This window comes from Gossypium hirsutum, chromosome D02, assembly GCF_007990345.1.
Source record: "Gossypium hirsutum isolate 1008001.06 chromosome D02, Gossypium_hirsutum_v2.1, whole genome shotgun sequence".
NCBI classification, from domain to species: Eukaryota; Viridiplantae; Streptophyta; class Magnoliopsida; order Malvales; family Malvaceae; genus Gossypium; species Gossypium hirsutum.
Genome location: NC_053438.1, coordinates 41,308,767 through 41,328,224, shown reverse-complemented (window position 1 = coordinate 41,328,224; position 19,458 = coordinate 41,308,767). Strand labels below are relative to the sequence as shown.

The window sequence follows — 19,458 nt, the reverse complement described above, 5'->3', positions numbered from 1 at the left end:
ATCTTTTACGAAACTCCCCAGTTCCCACATCAACTTTTTGTTTTTCCTTTCTAAGCTCTTCGGCTTTACAAGCTCGCTCGACAAGTACTACGAACTCTCGTATTTCAAGAATGCCAACGAACATTTTTATATCTTCATTCAGCCCATCTTCGAAGCGTTTACACATGACAGCCTCGGACGAAACACATTCCCGAGCGTATCTACTAAGTCTAACAAATTTTCGCTCGTAATCAGTAACTGACATAGAACCTTGCTTAAGCTCAAGAAATTCCTTCCGTTTTTGATCAACAAATCTCTGACTGATATACTTTTTCCGAAACTCAGTTTGGAAAACCTCCCAAGTTACTTGCTCCCGGGGCACAACAGAAGTCAGAGTACTCCACCAATAGTAGGCAGAATCACGTAGCAAGGAGATAGCACACTTTAGGCATTCATCGGGTGTACAAGATAGCTCATCGAGTACCCGGATAGTGTTGTCCAACCAAAATTCAACTTGCTCGGCATCGTCGCTATCCGTAGCTTTAAATTCAGTAGCCCCATGTTTTCGGATTCTGTCAACTAGGGGCTTATTTTACCTTATTTGGTCAGTTACCGGAGGTATTGTAGGTGCGGGGGTGGTGTTTGTCGGGAATGGAGGTTGTGGAACAGCCGTATTAGTTCGAATGTATTGGTTGAACCAATCATTCATCACGCTATAGAAAGCTTGTCTAGCTTCATCATTCGGGTTACTAGCATTAGGTTGAGAGTCCGCCGGCGCTGTCCCTTGTGCGGGAGCAGGCGCTACACTCTCAAGATCATCAGCTACCGCTCGGTCGGGATCGGGATCCATTACTATAAATAAACACATTAATGTCAGAAATATCCACACTATCAAATAATCACATAAAATGGCATGTATAGCTAGACCCAACGCATTACGGTAGTCCTAGAATCGACTAAACCGTAGCTCTGATACCAATCAATTGTAACACCCCGAACCCGAGACCGTCACCGGAGTCGAACACAAGGTGTTAACAGACTTTTAAAAATTTTCCAGACACTGCCAATCTGCGTAATAGTCGCTTTAAAAATCATATCTTGAGTTTCACAACTCGAAAATCAGTTTCGTGATTTTTACCTGAAACTAGACTCACATGCCCATCTACATATTTTTTTTTAGAATTTTTTGTCGGGCCAATTAGTACAGTTTATTAGTCAAAGTCTCCCATGTTACAGGGATCGACTACCCTGACCATTGCGCATTACGACTTGGATATCTCCTTGTACAGGGCTCCAATACTGATGACATTTGTTTCTATAGAAACTAGACTCAGAGAGGAATCTATACATATATGGTATGACTCCTAATTATCTCTGGTTAATTTAAGGTAAATTTTCAAAGTTGAAACAGGAGATCCAGAAACCGTTCTGGCCCTGTTTCACGAGAACTTTAATATCTCTTAATATACTGTTCATATGATTGTTTCGTTACTTTCATATGAAAATAGATTCATCAAGGTTCGATTACATAATTTATTCACTATTTAATTCCATTCCTAAAAATTTTTGTGATTTTTCAAATCCACACCACTGCTGCTGTCAGCATCTGTTTTCAAGGTAAACTTTACCTATTTCGTGGTTACCATGGACCAACTAGGGTTTTGTCATACATAGGTCCACATATGATCATATTTAGCCATTCCAATGGCTGATCATTTGCCCAACACTTCCATTCCAAACCATAGTCACATCGTGAAACCATATATACATACATAAACACAAATGGTCTAATGCCATACTCCACTTCTACGAGCCATTTTCGCATGGCTTTACACACATACATCACAAAAAGTACTTAAACAACAGGGGGTAGTCCTATACATGCCATATCCAGAGTTCAACTAAAAGAGTACCAAAAGAGCTTTGATAGTGTGGATGACTTCGACTTCGCTGATCCCGAATCCGCTAGCTAACGAACAAAATCTATAAAACAAAGAGCCAAAGCAACCGGGTAAGCATTTTAAGCTTAGTAAGTTTCAAGTAATGAAATCGGCTTTGACTAAAGTATTACATTCACATAGCTAACTAAGTCACTTTATTAACACACATTCTCATAATCATACTTACTTCACACTTCATCAACATATATACACAAGGTATCAACCTTTCTAAAAGCCGAAAATTCATTAGTCGATTTCACGAAGACTATTTAAAACTAATCGACTTTTCTGAAGCACATGCAAACATACCTTATCGTTCGGTTTAGTCGAGCGTATTAATAGAATTTATTACAGCACCAAGCGCTCACATTCAAACCCAAGTCTCTTCGGTATTTAACCGGATATAGCCGCAAACACATTTGCCTTCGGGTCTTAACCCGGACATATCAACTTGCATAATTGCCTTCGGGTCTTAACCCGGATATATCAACTTGTATAATTGCCTTCGGGTCTTATCCCGGATATATCAACTCGCATAATTGCCTTCGGGTCATAGCCCGGATATATCAACTCGCGTAATTGCCTTCGGGTCTTAGCCCGGATATATTCCAGTGCTCATGCACACATATATCAATAATCATAACACATCCATATCATTTCTTCGTTACTAAGGCTCAAACACAAAACATTTATTAAACCTTTCAAATTTCGGCTCAATAGCCACACACAAAGAGCATGATTTCAATTGGCTTTATAACATAGTCTCTAAGCACATTCGACTATCCGTCATAGTATGACTAATCATTTCAATATAATTCAAGTAGGGTCATTACTCGAAGACTTACCTCAAATGTCGTCGAACGACTTCAATGGCTATTCAATTACTTTTTCCTTCCCTTTATCGGATCTAGTTCCCCTTTGCTCTTGAGCTTAAGTTCAACAAAATTTAAAATAGTCATTAATCGAATATTCAAATATTACTTTCAGAATAATATATATATTGATCTGACTTTCACACACATAGATTATAGTAAGCTTTATAATAATCAATAAATAATTCATTGGCAAATTTTCATTAATGTTTACAACAAAATCACATATTCACTACGAGCTGTTTTCCTGAGCAGTAGTTACTAAATTATTTATAACTGGAGCTACTAAACTCCAAATCACTTGCCGTTAATTTTCCCTGAATATAGACTCGTATATCTTCCATCCATAAAATTTTCAGAATTTTAGGCTTGGCCAATAAATACCAGATTTTTCTTAAAGTTTCCCCTGTTTCACTGTTTGACTATTCTGACCACTCTTCACTACGAATCCAATTTCTCATTTTACAGAATTCAAAATGTGTTGTATTTGATCTCATTTGAAACTAGGCTCATTAAGGAGTCTAAGCATATAAATTTTATCTTATAATAATTTTTGTACAATTTATAATGATTTTCTAAAAACAGAACAGGGAATCCAGTAGTCATTTTGACTCAGAACCACAATACTTCAAATATCTCAAGATCGGTAACTCTTTTGTTTTTATAGTTTCTTTTGTAAGAAAATAGACTCTTCAAGCTTTAATGACATAATTCACTCAGCTTCTAATTCAACTCCTACAAATTATGGAGATTTTCCAAAATCACCTTACTACTGCTGTCCCCAAACAGATTATTACCAAATCAAATACTAACATTAGCATTTCACCTTAATAGCTAGCTTACCAAGCCTTAATTTAACATATAATTCACACATATCATATTCAGCTATATATACATTTATCATATTTCCATTTCAGCATATATAACTAACATTTATTCCGAAATTTTAATATCTAATTGCTTATAACTTTCTTCGGATGTCGTCGACTAATTGATCGGCTACTCAACTACTTTCGATTTTCCCCGATCTAAATCCAATTTCTTGGTTTCTTGATCTTAACATATTCAAATAAATCTCGTTTTAACATATTTTCATTCAATTTAGTCTAATAACGCATAAATGGGTAAATTACATTTTTACCCCTAATATTTCGCACTTTCACAATTTAGTCTTTATTCCACAAAACACAAAATACACAAAATTTGGTCACACTCCTTAAGGGCCGAATCTTCCTAGTACCCATATAAGTCCATACATTTCATTTATTTCACCTTTGAGTCCTTCAAAAATTTATTTTTGTAATTTAGCCCTAACTACTCAAAATCACCAAAAACTTCAACACAAAACATATTAATCTTTAACATATCTTTCATTTTTCATCAACAACTATCAAAAAGCTCAAGCACTCATCAATGGCAAAACACAAAATCATCATCAATTCACAAAATTGAACCATGGGGTTTAAAGAACACAAAGCAATGATATCAAAAATGTGAAAATTATCAAAAACCAAACAAAAGACTAACCTTCCTTAGGTTTCAAATGACCGAATGCTATCCTCCTCTCTTCCTCTCTACAACCGGCCAAGATGAACAAGGTGATAACCTCCCTCCTTCTTTTTTTTTTCTTTTAGTATCCTTAATATTTCTTTTCTTTTACTTAAACTAATGTCCACTTCATGGAAATTTACCACATAGTCTAATATATGCTCCATCATGGCCGGCCACTATGTATAAAAAAGGGGTATTTGACATGCAAAGCCAATATTTTCACTCCTTGCTTAAATTGGTCCTTATAAATTACCCTATCACATTTTTTAAAACTTTCTCACATAAGTCCTATGGACTAAATTCACATGCAATTGACTAAATCGAAGCTTGAAATTTTCCACACATTCATAATCACATATTTTAGACAATAATATCACATTCAAACATTTCGGTGACTCGGTTTAGCAGTCCCGAAACCACTTCCCGACTAGGGTCAGTTTTGGGCTGTCACAGTCTTAGTTTAATTAATTTCGTCTTGTTTTAATTATGTGAACTTAAAATGTCCAGATTATGTTTTAATTATGTTTCAGCTGAATATAAATTAATTTAAGTTCATTTTTTCTTTTTTATAGGTTGGCCGAATGTGGACTGCATTTAAACAAGATACATGCATGTTGGGTTCAATGTACCTGGCGATACATGCATGGAATGCCATCAAATTGGTGTGCTGAATTCTGAACATTCCTATGTGACTATTCGGCCAATGGAGCTAATGTTTCCTACTCCAAAGCTACCATTTATTTCTTTCACATTGCTAGATAGATCTTGGCTGTTCGGTCCATTGTGTTCACACTCAATGACTCTTCAAAGCTGATTTTTCACACATTAAATGGATGTTCATTACCTTCTTAATTGCTGGTCACTTTTCAGCAAAAGTTGCCAATTAATTGAGCTTATTCAAGCCTATTAACTGAACCTAGCTGCTGCCATGCACCTTTCCAAGCTTCCAAGTCCATTGTTCATTCTAGAAGCTGACCATTGGAGCTCACATTCAGCTGAATCTTGCTAGCTCAATTAATTGGGTTCATTTGCTTAATTCTTAAGAATGTATGTGGCTATTCGGCTAGCTTAGGTGCTACTTATAAATAGTTGAAAATTTCATTTTGTAAAGAACTTTTGGCATATTGTTAATGAATTGCTGCCGAATTTGTGAGGCATCTTTCTCTCAAATTTTGTTCGAGACCCATGAGACTTATCTAGCTTCTAGTGGCGTCTTTCTGAGTCTTTTCTAAACTTATCACTCCTTAAACCCGAGTGTGGTGTTCATTCTAATACCTTTGGTTCATACTTTTCTAAGTATTGGGTCAAGGTTCTCCAACTACCAAATCCAACTCTTTTAGGTTCTATATGCTTCGGGTCAACACTCTTCTTTAGTGTTGGTTCATCCTTGACCTTTTTGAGCCAATTTGGTCTATTTTGTTTTAAACCATACCATTTCATACATATACCAAAACCATTCCATTTTAAAACCTAAACCGTAAACGACCAAATTCAAACCACATCCTTTCTATCCTAACCTTACACATTATTCCTTTCTTATATACGAATCAACTTTCTTTCCGTATATTCAAACTTAACCTATTTTTTTAAAACTCTAAAAACAAAGCATACTTCTTCGTTTATCGATCAGGAAATTAAACGACTCGAAATCAACCACTAAACCGAGGTCGTATCAGAATCTCCCCCTTTATGAAAAGACTTGGACGGCAAGGGGGAGTATTGACCTTCTAGAATGGTCAACAATTACGACTAGGATGGTAAAAATAAATAAAATGGAGTGTAGGGGATTTGAATATAGGACCTCTAGAATTTAGTTAACACCCTTATCCACTTGACTACTAATTACCTTGTGATACAAACTTGTGAAAGTTAATAAATAAAATTTAGGGCCTCATAGGGTCTCTTCTGTTGAGCCACCTACTACTCAAGATGAAACCTCAATTCTTAGGGCGGATTATGTAGAGGATTCATCTGTTATTGGTGTCGAAGGGTATGAAAATGGCAACGGTGCAGCACTACAATTGATACTGAGGATTCTTTAGAGGGTTGTTGGAGCCCAAACTAGATTTGGGAACCACGAATCTATTACTGAGAGGCCTCGTTCTAATGGGATTGAATTATTCAGGGGCGTTGCTTGAATGACCCCTACTGTGGAATAGTACTGAATGAAGTCCACTGAGAGGATTCTGGAAGATTTGCACTATACTCCAGAACATAAATAAAAGAGTATTGTGTCCTTACTGAGGAATGAGGCTTACCGTTGGTAATAGTTTGTGGTGAGAGGTACACAGGCTGAACGATTGACCTGGGAGTATTTTCAAAGGGACTTCTAGAAAAAGTATGTGCACACAAGGTATGTTAAGGCCCGCAGACTCGAGTTCATCGAGTTAAAATAGGGGGATATGATCATGGATGAATATGAGGCTGAATTTTTTAGGCTTAGTCGCTATGCTCAAGGTATGGTTGCTATTGAGCAAGATAAATTTCTGAGGTTCAAAAATAGACTATGCTATGACCTCAACATATAGGTTGCTCCACACCAAGAAAGAGTGTTTGAGACTCTTATGGAAAAAAATACAATTGTAGAGGAAATCAAGCATTTGGAATGCAAAAAATGGGAGAAAAGTAAGGACCCAATTAAGAGAGATTCTGGTCCCACTAATTCGAATTCCCATCCTTCTAAACGAGCTAGAGAGGCTAGACCGCAACAAGGGGTTGCGGTAGTTGGTTCTAGGGGTAGGACTCTAACATGTACGTATTGTGATAAGTGTCATTTGAGCGAGTGTTGGAAGAATTTGGGTACTTGTCTGAAATGTGGTTTGGCTAAGAACAGAATAAAAGATTGTCCTCGTCGAGTTGATCAGATGCAAGCTCCGACTCATAATCAAGCCTAGAATCAGAGAATCGGTCAGTTACCTCCGAAGGGTCGAGGTTAAAATAGGGTTGTGAATAATGTTGCGACTGGCAATTAGGGCCAGCGAGCACTAGAACAGGGTGAGAATCGAATCGTAGCTAGACAACCTACTTTCATTTAAGCTGTTAGAGGCCATGAGGGTAGAGACACATTTGACATCATAGCAGTTACTTTTACCATCCATTATGTTCTGTATTTTGCCTTGATACATATAGGATCTACCCATTCATATGTTGCTTATGCTATGACTGATGGGGTAGAGAAAACTACTAATTGTGTTACTGTAGTTGGGCGTTTGGGACAATCAATTGTTGTAAATAAGATCTATAGGAGATGTCCATTGGAAATTTAGGGTGTAGTGTTTTTGGTTAATTTAATGGAATTGTCTTTCAGCGAGTTCGATTTACTTCTAAGAATCATTTGGTTGGTAGAGCATCAAGTTAGTTTGGACTGTGCCACTAAAATGGTGACTTGGAAATGAATGAGGGTAGCGAGATCATTATGGTTGGTGAACAATGAAATTATTTATCTAGTGTGATCTCCAGTATGGTAGCCAAGAAATTGGTTCGAAAGGGGTGCAAGGCCTATCTAGCCTATGTGTTGGATGTAAGTGTAAGTAGCAAAACCATTGATAGTATCCAAATAGTTAAGGAGTTTCTAGATGTTTTTCCCGAGGAACTACCAGGGTTACCTCAAGATCGTAAGGTAGAATTTGGAATTGAGTTGTTGCCTGGAACTACTCTAGTGTCCATTGCTCCCTACCGCATGACACCTAAGGAGCTTAAATAATTGAAATTTCAACTTCAGAAGCTTTTGGATTGAGGGTTTATAAGACCCAGTGTGTCGTCATGGGGAGCTCCGGTTTTGTTCATCAAGAAAAATTATGGTTCCTTAAGGCTGTGTATTGACTATCGACAGTTGAATAAGCTAACTTTTAAGAATAAGTATCCATTGCCAAGAATCGATGACTTGTTTGACCAGTTTCGAGGTGCAATAGTGTTCTTTAAAATTTATTTAAGGTCTAGGTACTATCAATTAAAGGTGAAAGAATAGGATGTACTCAAAACTGCATTCAGGACTCGGTATGGTCATTACAAGTTCCTTGGAATGCCTTTCAGATGGAATTACATTAGTTTTAGAGGAAAAAACTTTAGTTTTTAGTTTTTTCTAGAGACACCAATTTTTCTTTTTTTTTTAGAATTAATTTTTATTTTTTTCAATAAGAGGGAAAAACATGGGGTTTTATAAGAAATTATCTGGGTTTTTATAGAAAAAATTAGGATTTTTACAAGGAAAAACCATTTTATCTTTTTAATTTTCTTGATTTATTTTTTTTTTAGAATTAATTTTATTTTTGTAGTGAAAAGGAAATATCTAGGGTTTTACAGGGAATTACCTAGGTTTTTTATAGGAGCAAACCATGGTTATCTGAACCAGATTGGACCGGTTGACTGAGAACCATTTAAGGTATCGATACGGAGAAAGCTTTAGACTGATTGAGCCAGAAATCGGTACAAGCTAGTTTAATTAGACTAAAAAATTGGTTGAACATGTTTTTATTTTTTAAAATTTTTTAATGATTTATTTAATTTAGTGGTTCAAACTAATTGGATTAACAAACCAGTGGCTTGGGGAACCCTAAGTTTTTACATGGAACTGAGTTATAGGTGGAAAACTTGTGTTTCATCTCAGCAGTTGAGGAACTTAATGTGATTTTTTTAATCAAATTAATTCTAAAAAAGAAAATGAGTGACTAAAATGCAAATTTAGTAAACGTAGGTGACTAAAATGATAAAAGTATCTAAAGACAGTGGCTAAATTGCAACAAACTTTTTTGTGTGTGCTCAAAATGAAAATTTATGAAAATTGGGTGTAGTTTACCGTTAATATAAAAGTTGCTTAATTTCGGTTCACTTGAACCATTTCCGGTCATCCATCGATATCACGTGAATACCTTTGCTCTAAACATGCCAAAAACGATAGTGCCAACTGAAATTCATGAGAAATTTCCTGGAAACATAAAAGAAAGATCACTTTGAATGTCACCAAATCAAGCCTTGCCCATATTCGGCTGTGTACTTAATTTACTTTTTCTTGCCCGTCAAATTCACATATAAAAATGAAGATGCCTATGTGATTATATAGATGCCATGCAATGCAAGTTTGGGCTATCTCTACCAAATTTGTCATGTAAAATACCTAGTAACCAAACTCTTTCTATCAAATATATATAAAACGATATGGATGGTTCATGTAAGCATTGTTTAAAGTGGATGTGGGTAGCTTGCTTCTATTTTGAGTTTATGCTTGTGTCAGCCGAGTTTCAGCGATTCCAACACCCTGTGAAAGCCGATGGGTCACTTAGCTTTCTGGTGATAGGAGACTGGGGAAGAAAAGGAGCTTATAATCAATCCCAAGTGGCCCTTCAGGTCCCTTCATTTTTTTTTTCTGTTTACTGTGAAAATTAATACTATGTTTACATTGCAAATATATAGATTGATGAAAAATTAATATCTGGTGCATGTGCATGGAATACATTGTATTGTTGGTAGATGGGGAAGGTTGGCGAGAAACTAGGCATAGATTTTGTGATCTCAACTGGAGACAATTTTTACGAGAAGGGGTTGGCTACCCCCTATGACCCTCATTTCAAACACTCTTTTACCAATATCTACAGTGCCAACAGCTTGCAAAAGCAATGGTGTAGTGGTAAGCACCAATATTGACTGCTTCTTTTCATTTGGGGATTCACATTTTCCTTCTTTTCGGACGTGACTATGTATATATTATATATATGTTACAGTTTTGGGCAACCACGATTACAGGGGAGATGTGCAGGCGCAGTTGAGCCCCATTCTGAGGAAGATCGATAGCAGATGGCTTTGCCTGCGGTCTTTCCTCGTTAACACAGGTAAAAAAATGTGAATACTTTGTTTATTTGAAAAGCAAAAATCTTATCAAAATTTATAAAAATGAACAGAAATAGCGGAATTATTCTTCATAGACACGACCCCGTTTGTTGATGAGTACTTCAGAAACCCAAAGCACCAAAAGTTTGACTGGAGAGGGGTGATTCCTAGTAATAAATACCTCACCCGGGTTTTGAAGGAATTGAGATGCGCACTGAGGGAATCAGTTGGTAAGTGGAAGATAGTGATCGGGCATCATCCCATCAGAAGCATCGGGCACCATGGTCAAACCAAGGAGCTCATCACCCTCCTTCTACCTATACTTGAGGTGAACTACCTCTACCTAATTAAGGTATAATTTGCTGCCAAAGCTAATTAATTTGGCATTGCAGGCATACAATGTAGATATGTACATAAACGGGCATGATCATTGCTTGCAACACCTGAGTAGCATCACAAGGTAAATTCAATAAGAGTGAGTGCCTCCTCAAATTAAAAGAATATTGGTTGAGGGTAAATGTGTTTATGATTGTAAATGCAGCCCGCTCCAGTTTTTCACCAGTGGAGGTGGTTCGAAGGCATGGAAAGGTGATTTTGATTATTTAGACGGTGGGGGAGATGATGAAATCAAATTTTATTACGACGGCCAAGGATTCATGTCTGTTGAGCTTACTCCCACTAATGCTAAGATTGCCTTCTATGATGTTTCCGGCAATGTTCTGCATAGCTTCAATTCCAACCAACTCTACTACACTTACAGTACTGAAATGTAGGAAATAATAGAATAATGATGGATGAAATGAATCAATCGAGTTTTAGATCACTCCGCTCTATATATTATCCACACAAAATATGATCCGAATGTCTTACTGATTGGCCTCCCCCTACAGGAAGCATCCAAGACTGATTGATAATAAGCTATGAATTTTTGTGCATAGGACAGCTAGTGGGTTAAAGGTAGGATTCTAATTCTTAACTGAGATTCAGGATGAACTAGAAATAATATTGAGAAAAGTTTAACAAAGAAACTGAACTAGAACAGAACCTAAGCTTCAAAAACATAGGAATCCCGCGTAGCCCTTGTTTGTGGCTGGCCGGAATTGAAGTAAACAACAAACTATTAGAACCGAAAAATTTGATGTAAAACTTAATAAATTAGGATTTATCATGTCAAATCATCAAGAATGAATCAAAAACAAAACTAGATACGGAAGCATATTTCAATCCATTAATATCTTCAAATCTTTGAGTCTTATGGTTTTGATCTTACAGATTAACACACGAGTAATTTAGAGAATGTGACTCTCTTTTCTGAAGATGAGATATCAAAAATGTTATGTATGTGTAATTTGGGAACATTAACATTTGCACATTAACCTTAATTTCTAATCAACTCATCATCCATTAGAAATTAGTTACCGGAGTATCTACACATATTTGGCTTATATTTTATTTAATAACTGAAGCCCAATAAGCCTTAACCAAAATAAATCACTTGACTAACATTTTATGATGGTAAATAATAACATGTAATTAATCTTATTATATATGTGACGTTCATATGTTTCCAACAATATCCCACTTGGACCACATATATATACTAATTACTCTAAATTAAATGTTATTATATAACCTTATGAGCTCAAAATTTTACTATCATGTCCAAAAGGTATTCTGAACAATCTCGTCTATTAATTATGTTAACATAGAATCAATGCGACTTTCGATACATATATTATAACTCAATTCATCCCTGATCACGTAAATTAACACAACTAAATGACATAGATCAAGTATGAATGTGTAGCATGGAAATTACATGCAATGTGATCTAAACATCTCTATTTCCAACTGGTCCTCTTTAACCCTTTGTGAGATCAAACCTTACCAAAACCAAAATGTGAATAAACCAAATAAATCTTATTTATGTAGAAAACAACATTAAAACCATAAATTGAAATAACCGAAAATGTGTCTATAAAAAAATTATTTAAAATTACCAACTCCCACTAAAATCAAATATCCTGAAATGACATTACACCCATATGAGCAGTGTGCTCATAAAAACCTTGGGTGGTAGGCCCTTAGCGGATCCACAATCATGGAGTTTGTCCCAATATACTTTATAAACACCTGACCACTCTAAACTCTTACTTTAACAACCAAGAATTTAAAGTCTACGTGCTTTGACTTTGATGTGCTCTTATTGTTATTGGAATAAATTACTACAGCTTGTTATCACAATTTGTACCTTAGTGACAAAATTTTGCATCTATATTCCATTAAAATCGAAGTTTGTATACTTGAAAATCTCTAACTTATCAAACCCCAAATATGTAAGCATGTAACGTTTTGTTTTCTGAAGGTAATGTATGAACCAATTGGTTGCTTTCTATTGATCCATACCCGAATTGCTTAAATATTCGTACAACATCGCAACAATGTACTCAATATCTTAAAACAGACAAACCTGAACATACATTAGACTTCCCACTACTGAAATGTAGGGAATCTTATGCATTTCTATAATCTCAAAGTCATTCTTGGGGCATTAATTGAAACTATTCTTACTCCCATTGAACTTTTGATATATGCAATCATTAACCAAAGTCATCTTGAAACTGAATGAGATAATCACTTGGTGAATATTGTAATACACTGACAAGAGGCCTGCTTAAGCCTATAGATGAATTTCTTTAATTTGCAAACTATTGAATTGTTGAATATGGCGCCCTAAGTGGAGTATATTCGTTTTGTATACTTGTATTTTTTAAAAATTTTGGTTTAATAATAACATCTATTAATTACAATAATACCCTTTGTATATTATCCCTAATGTTTTTGCATGTAAAGCAAAACGGAAGCAAATATTGGCTCATTGGTTATCTAATATTTAACTAATACTAAGCGGTTGTACGTGGTCAAATCGTAAAAGACAACTTGTATTAGTAGATGAACCTAAATATGTCCATAGTCTAATCGAAAATAAGCAAACCGATTGAAAAATTAATGTTGTCTATCAAGTCCAGTTGGAGAGATGCTTTGTCTTGAGCATCGGAGCAAATGACTCTCAAAAGATAGAAACATAGATGTGACTACTTGAAATTGTAACACCCTATTCCCGACCCGATTGTCAGGTCCGATCACCAAATTCGAATGTTTGTTAATGATGTTTACAAGACAACTTTCAAGATACACGATGGACACTACCTTCAACCTTCTAGAGTTTAATGAATTCAATCTTCAAACCAATTTGAAGCGATATGTGATAAACTAGCATGCATAATTAGTGTTATTTCATACTTATTTTAGCTTGTTTTTAAGTGAAACTGAGTCATTTAGCCATTTAACTATTGCATGTGTTGTAGTTAGGTCTAATATTAGTTTTATGTTTAATCTGATGTTTTTCTTGCCATTTGAGTTTTAATTATTGATGATACTTAATATAGTGTACAATGTTTATGTAGGTGAATAAAGAGATCCAAAGTGGTTGAAAAAGGGATAATGCCGCAACGTGAGATGATCTGAGTTTGAGATGTTATATGTTGACTTGGCATGCTACTTGGTGACCAAATACATGGTCACAACGAGGAAAGGAACTTAGTCTTGACCATACTGCCTGTTGAGGTATGAAGGAAGGAACTTAGTGGTAGATGTCACCGCATGGACTACTTTGCAACATACTTTTCCAAATTCGATCTTCAATAATTGGCTAAGCATTTCTAAAATCTTATTTATTTTTGCTTTGTTAACTTTCATGATTAAAATGCATGTTTGTGTGATGAATGCCATGCTGAACCAAATCTCTGATGGTTGATTGGAATATTAGCTCTAAGAATTGTTGATACGCTTATTGACAATAAGTTGATTGTTTGATTATGTTGCTAAACTTAGTAAGCTAGAATTGATGCCTCTAGCTGAATATTGAGATAAGTGAAATCGAGAGTTGAACTTATCATGTAAATGCTACATAGTCATATCGAATAATGAGACGAAGAGGTAAACTACGAACTAGGTGAAACCGAGAGGAGATCCTAGGCGATAACTCTTAGGTTAAGATGAGACCAAAAGGAGATTCCTACTTATGAGTAACAATAAATTCAATCGAAGCTTGTGTATTTTCAATCCTAGAAAATAGTTGACTAATCGACCATTGCTTCATTCTTACATTAATTTAAAACAAGAAAGAAAGCGAATAGGTAGTGTAAGCATTAGGTAGTGTAGTTTAATAATCGTAGCTCCAAAATTGATGACACTAATAATTTGAACATTGAGTAAGTCGGTAGTTGCTTCGAGGTGAATTAATCAATTAAGCATAAAACCTAGTCAATCCCTATGGAAGAATGATCCTTGGAACACTTACCACAATTATTTCATTGTAAACACTATTATATTACAACTTGACACACTTGTGGTTTGTCGTGCTTTTAAATTGTTGAATATTTTGAACAACTTTAAGTGAGCACAAATGGGCAATCAAGTTGTTGGCGTTGTTGCTAGGGATTGCAATGGTGTAATTGTGTTTAATTGATTGTTTTGCTTTGTGGATAAGCAATACGACTAAAAAATAGTGAAATTGGTTAATGCTCTTTAGTTTCTTGTGTTGTTTTCTTTTGATAATTCTTTGTATTGTGTTTGCCTTGTTGAAAATAAAAATCATATTCAACAAAAAAATATAGATGGTCAGTTGACTAGTTCGCATATTAGTTGAGGCCATGTATGCAATCGAAGACTCAACTCGAAAGTGGAGTTCTGGTGGCAATTCTTTTGGACAAGAATATTCTTACGAGTATTCTTATGATACTCATGGGTATATCAATGGAATAGATAGCTAAAACCCAAAGTGAACCGATAATTATCTGATGCATGATATTTGTTATCATAGTTATTATCAACACTAGGGTGAGTATGCTCAAAGACGGTATTACTTCATGTCATGATACAATGAATGTCATGTAAAGTCAAATAGAACAATTACTGCAAGCCGTAAGAATTCGATCCAATGTTTACACCCTTGCTGAGGAATATGTTGAGCATGATGCATCATAACATGAGGGGGGATATTCATCGTGAGGTTTTTGGAGAGGATGCTTCAAGTTTTGGTTTTCAACAGGAGTTAGGAGAGGAAACCAGTCATAGTATTGTGGGTGATGAAGACAATGTTTCTAATCCTATTAACATAGGAGTAGGAGTAGGAATAAAGGATAAGCAGAAAGGGCTTGAACCGATTATAAGTCAACACATTTTCCGATTTTACTTGAAGAAGTGCCACAAAAGTCAACAGAGGGATGTAAAGCTCGGGGAGTTAATGTTTCAAAGGAAGTAGATTTTGTGATTCCCGAAGTTTTAGTACATCGGACTAGGTTGATGATACGGTTGGGTTTTGGAGAAAAATAGCTCGTGATATAGATGTCTCAAAGGTTGAAAATAAGAGTTGAAAAAAAATTTTGAAAGATCATTCAAGGTCGGAGAATGGGTTTACTTGAAGCTGCAACCTTATAGGCAGCAATCAATAGCTACCGAACCTTGCATGAAACTAGCCCCTACTTTTACCCATATTATTGTCTTAATTATTTCCTTCAAAAGGAAATTATCGTCTTAATTAGTTTAAAGTACCAAACTGATCTTTAGGGGCCTGGTAACAAGTCAAATGGGTTTATTACAACAGTATAATTGAGATTAATAGTTCTGATCAAAGTGAAATGAAACCTTTCGGCCATTGAAGGGATTGAAACCTTAAGACTTGTTAAAGAGAAATCCAAATCTCTTTTTTTAAATTTTGTTGATAAAACTTCGGCATAACTTTTATTATTCCATAAGTCCCTTTAAATAGAGATTATAATAACTAAAATTATGTATCAAATTAAATAAACTCAAGAATATCACTACTGAGAAGTTACCATAGCATATATACATTTCAGTTGTAAATTAAAGAGGAACAATAAAGCATATTTCAGAAGTATCCAAGTTCCTAACAGGAAAACATATCTATGTACAGAATATTCAGTGCAAATTACTAAGTAACAATCACCACAAATACACTCAATTTAAACCATAAGTCTAGTCAGCTTAGTCCCACACTCCCCTCTACTTAGTTTGCTTAGAAAATAGTTAATTCATAACAAAGTGGTACCTTGAGTCCACGAAGCTTTCAACATCCCATAGAAAAGAACCGAAGGTAACAGCCTCCAAAACAAGTCTCTTCAAACCGCCAAAGCTAATCTTAATAAGCTCATCATTGGATGAATCAACAGTCCCTTGAGGAGTTATAGCAATCTCAGGTCTTCCAAATAGAGCCTCTGTGTGCTTCTCTATAATGCCAACAGCTTCTTTTGATCTAATTGAAGCGTATCTCTGAAGTGTCTCCCCATCGAAGGACATAACATAAGTCCTTAGTCGAGAGGGCTTTATCCCACTACCAAAACCTCCAGAACTGATCCCACCAGACCATGATGAGACTTCAGGGTGTGATGAAGCAGCTTGATAGGAGTCCCCTAGACCAGAAGGTCTTGTGTCATCCCCCACAGTTTGCTCAATGCTACTTTTGTCATCATCTGAAGCACTTGGAAGGACTTTCATTGTCCTCTCAAGCTGAAATCGCTGGTCAACCCGCCTCAGGAAGTATCCATACATCACCGACGCAGCATAGACCTGCCCAACCCTGAGTTTACTTATCTGTGCTACAGATGTTGACTCACCCAATCGATTTCCCAGGATGAGTGCTACGTGGTTTTGAATCATCTCATGGGCCTCAGCTGAGTGGATCTGCTCAAGCTTATCTTCTTGGCTAGGCCATGTGTCCACTCGACCTGAAGGATCTGCAGAAGAAGTTATAGCAGGAACCAAGGAAATATTGGCATCCATAAACTTTTGTACGACCAATGCATAGAGAATCTCTTCTAATGCCCTTTTCCGCTCATTAGCCTTAACCTCAGCAATTCTCCTGCAACAAATTCAAACTTTTTTGCATGAGAGAAAATTTCACATAAAGTCTAAATAGTTAAAATCTCAGATGAGTGGCTAACCTATACAATACTAAATCCGTGCCTGAAGCAGACGGCTCTTCCTTCTTTTCATCAGTATCACGGTCAGTTTGAAGTTGTTCAAGCTGCTGCTCAACTGCAGCAGGAACAAGATGAGGATGACTTATCAAGATTTGAGACAAAAACTGACCAATTGGAGATTCCATCCGAAGTGACGCAATTTGAGCATTGGGTTCAGCTGAGTCAGGAGATGAAGACGCCTTTACCACCATGCCTCTCCTACCCCCCAAACCCATTCTCCTATTCCGTGATTTTGAATATGAAACTGAAGAATAAAGCTGCAACGAATTTTAAAAGAGAAAACACCAAATCAACTACAGAGTTCCCACATAAATTTGATATCAAAACACAGTATCAATCAAAAAGCTGTAACTGAATAGAACAAATCTATTTAAAAAAAAAAAGGGAAGATCACAACTCTACCCACAGATTCTATTTAATAAAAATAAAAATAACAACAAAAATAAATAAAAATCAGCTCAAATGGGTGTTATAGACCATTTGGGTTTGCAAGTATCAGGATTTCCCCCTCATAAATTACACGCTTTTTTTTTCCTTTGAAAAAGGTAAGAAGCTAAATTGAAACCTTGATCGAGAAGGAGGAGCGAGGGTTAGCAGCGAAACGTGGAAAGAGCGGGCCATTGGCAGCTAAAAGGGCGGATCTGGCAGCGGAGCATGAAGTTCGATGTAGAGACATAGAAGATCCAACCACAGTGGCTGCCTCCATTTTGAGGCCTGGAAAATATCATTTCCGTCAGATAAAAAGAATAAAAGCAGAAGCAGAAGACAAGTTATATTGAGGAAAAGATTTACCTTAAACTTGAAGAAATAAAGAAGAGAGAGGAAGAAATATAAATATAATGATTATGGTTGGAGGAAAATGAAGAAAAATGGGCGGAGTCTCCTATTTTAATTCTTCTCTTCAACTACTACACGCTCTTTTTCTCTTTGGCACTGCTTTTATATTTCTACCTTAGGTTACCAAATATGAATGTAACAAAAATGTGATTAAGGTTGTAACAGCTCAGCTAGTTCAGCTAAACCCTACAAAATGCCCCTCTACTTTCTCTATATTACTCCATTCGCTTCTTCTTTTCAAATAACCTTGAATTTGTTTCTCTTAAAATAATAATAATAATATAACTTAAATATGATGGAAAAAGAATTCCCTAAACTTCAAATTTTAATATTTAGTTTTACATAAATACATTTATGCACATGTAATTATTTATGTATAAAGTATGATTTCACAAAATAAATGTATAGGCTGATATATATCCAATTAACCAAAGTTAAAAGGCCTTTATTTTAATATAAAAGAAATTAGCATCTCGAAAGGAGAAGGGTAGATTGGTAAATGGGAAAAAGATATTTGAGTTGAAGTCAAATCAAAAGCAGGAATGGTGGCTACGTAATTGATATTCGAGAAGTGTTTGGATTCTGAGTTATATGGTTGACGTGTCTTGTTCTTTCTGAATAATTCTTTTGTGGTTTTGCATTTTTTGACAAATCAATTTTTCTTCTTTTCTTTTTTTTTTTGAAATGATTATACGAGACTCTCAATGTTTTCAGATGCAAAATTCTCTACTTCTGACTACTAATACTTGGGGTTCAAATCCGTTCATACGTGGGCATCATGCGCCCTCTCTTTCTTTCCATTCGCTTAATTTTAATTTTGATTTTTATGTCTAAATTTAATATAATTTAATTTCTATATTTTTATTAATTACTCCAAATGATTAATATTGTTAATTCTTTTATTAAAATTTAAAATTTTATCATATATTCATGCATGTATTAAGCTACTAGCCGATAGCAAATCAATCAAAGAAAGTATAACAAGATAGTAGAAAAGAATCTCATTTCTTCACATTAGACTGAACACCAAGGCAATCTCCAACCAAACAATCTTCATAGTAGTATGAGCCAACCCCCCTATACTCCACTTCTGCTTTGGACCTGGACACAACCTGTTATTTCTTGGAACCTCAAGACACACATTTACCACTAAGAAAAACACAAAAACCCATTTTATATCTCTTATCGTCCAAATCAATTCCCCAATTAGCATCGGAATAACCAACCAAATTTAAATTGGAAGCAACTATAAAGTGAAGACCATAATCCACAATGTTTTGGAGATATCACAAGATGTGCTTGACAGCCTTAAAGTGTTAACGAAAAGGCTTATGCATGAACTGACAAACTTTGTTGACAGCAAACATAATGATAGGTCTGGTGATGACAATG

The 19,458-nt window shown here is 35.6% G+C and overlaps 2 protein-coding genes across 2 annotated transcripts; one reads left to right on the top strand and one right to left on the bottom strand.

Moving 5' to 3' along the window:
• Positions 1-9,310: 9,310 nt before the first annotated feature.
• LOC107908432 (purple acid phosphatase 8) lies at positions 9,311-10,988 on the top strand. Its single transcript, XM_016835592.2, has 6 exons — positions 9,311-9,685; positions 9,809-9,965; positions 10,060-10,167; positions 10,237-10,493; positions 10,558-10,625; positions 10,707-10,988. Exons 1-6 carry the CDS (start codon positions 9,497-9,499, stop codon positions 10,936-10,938), a joined length of 1,011 nt encoding a protein of 336 aa, XP_016691081.1. The 5' UTR covers positions 9,311-9,496; the 3' UTR covers positions 10,939-10,988.
• Positions 10,989-16,051: 5,063 nt separating this feature from the next.
• On the bottom strand, positions 16,052-18,482 carry LOC107908433 (UV-B-induced protein At3g17800, chloroplastic). Its single transcript, XM_016835593.2, has 4 exons — positions 18,022-18,482; positions 17,795-17,943; positions 17,191-17,486; positions 16,052-17,108 (listed from the first exon to the last, which is right to left on the bottom strand). The coding sequence occupies exons 2-4, from the start codon at positions 17,933-17,935 to the stop codon at positions 16,277-16,279; spliced, it is 1,269 nt and encodes a 422-aa protein (XP_016691082.1). The 5' UTR covers positions 17,936-17,943; positions 18,022-18,482; the 3' UTR covers positions 16,052-16,276.
• Between the last annotated feature and the right edge of the window lie 976 nt (positions 18,483-19,458).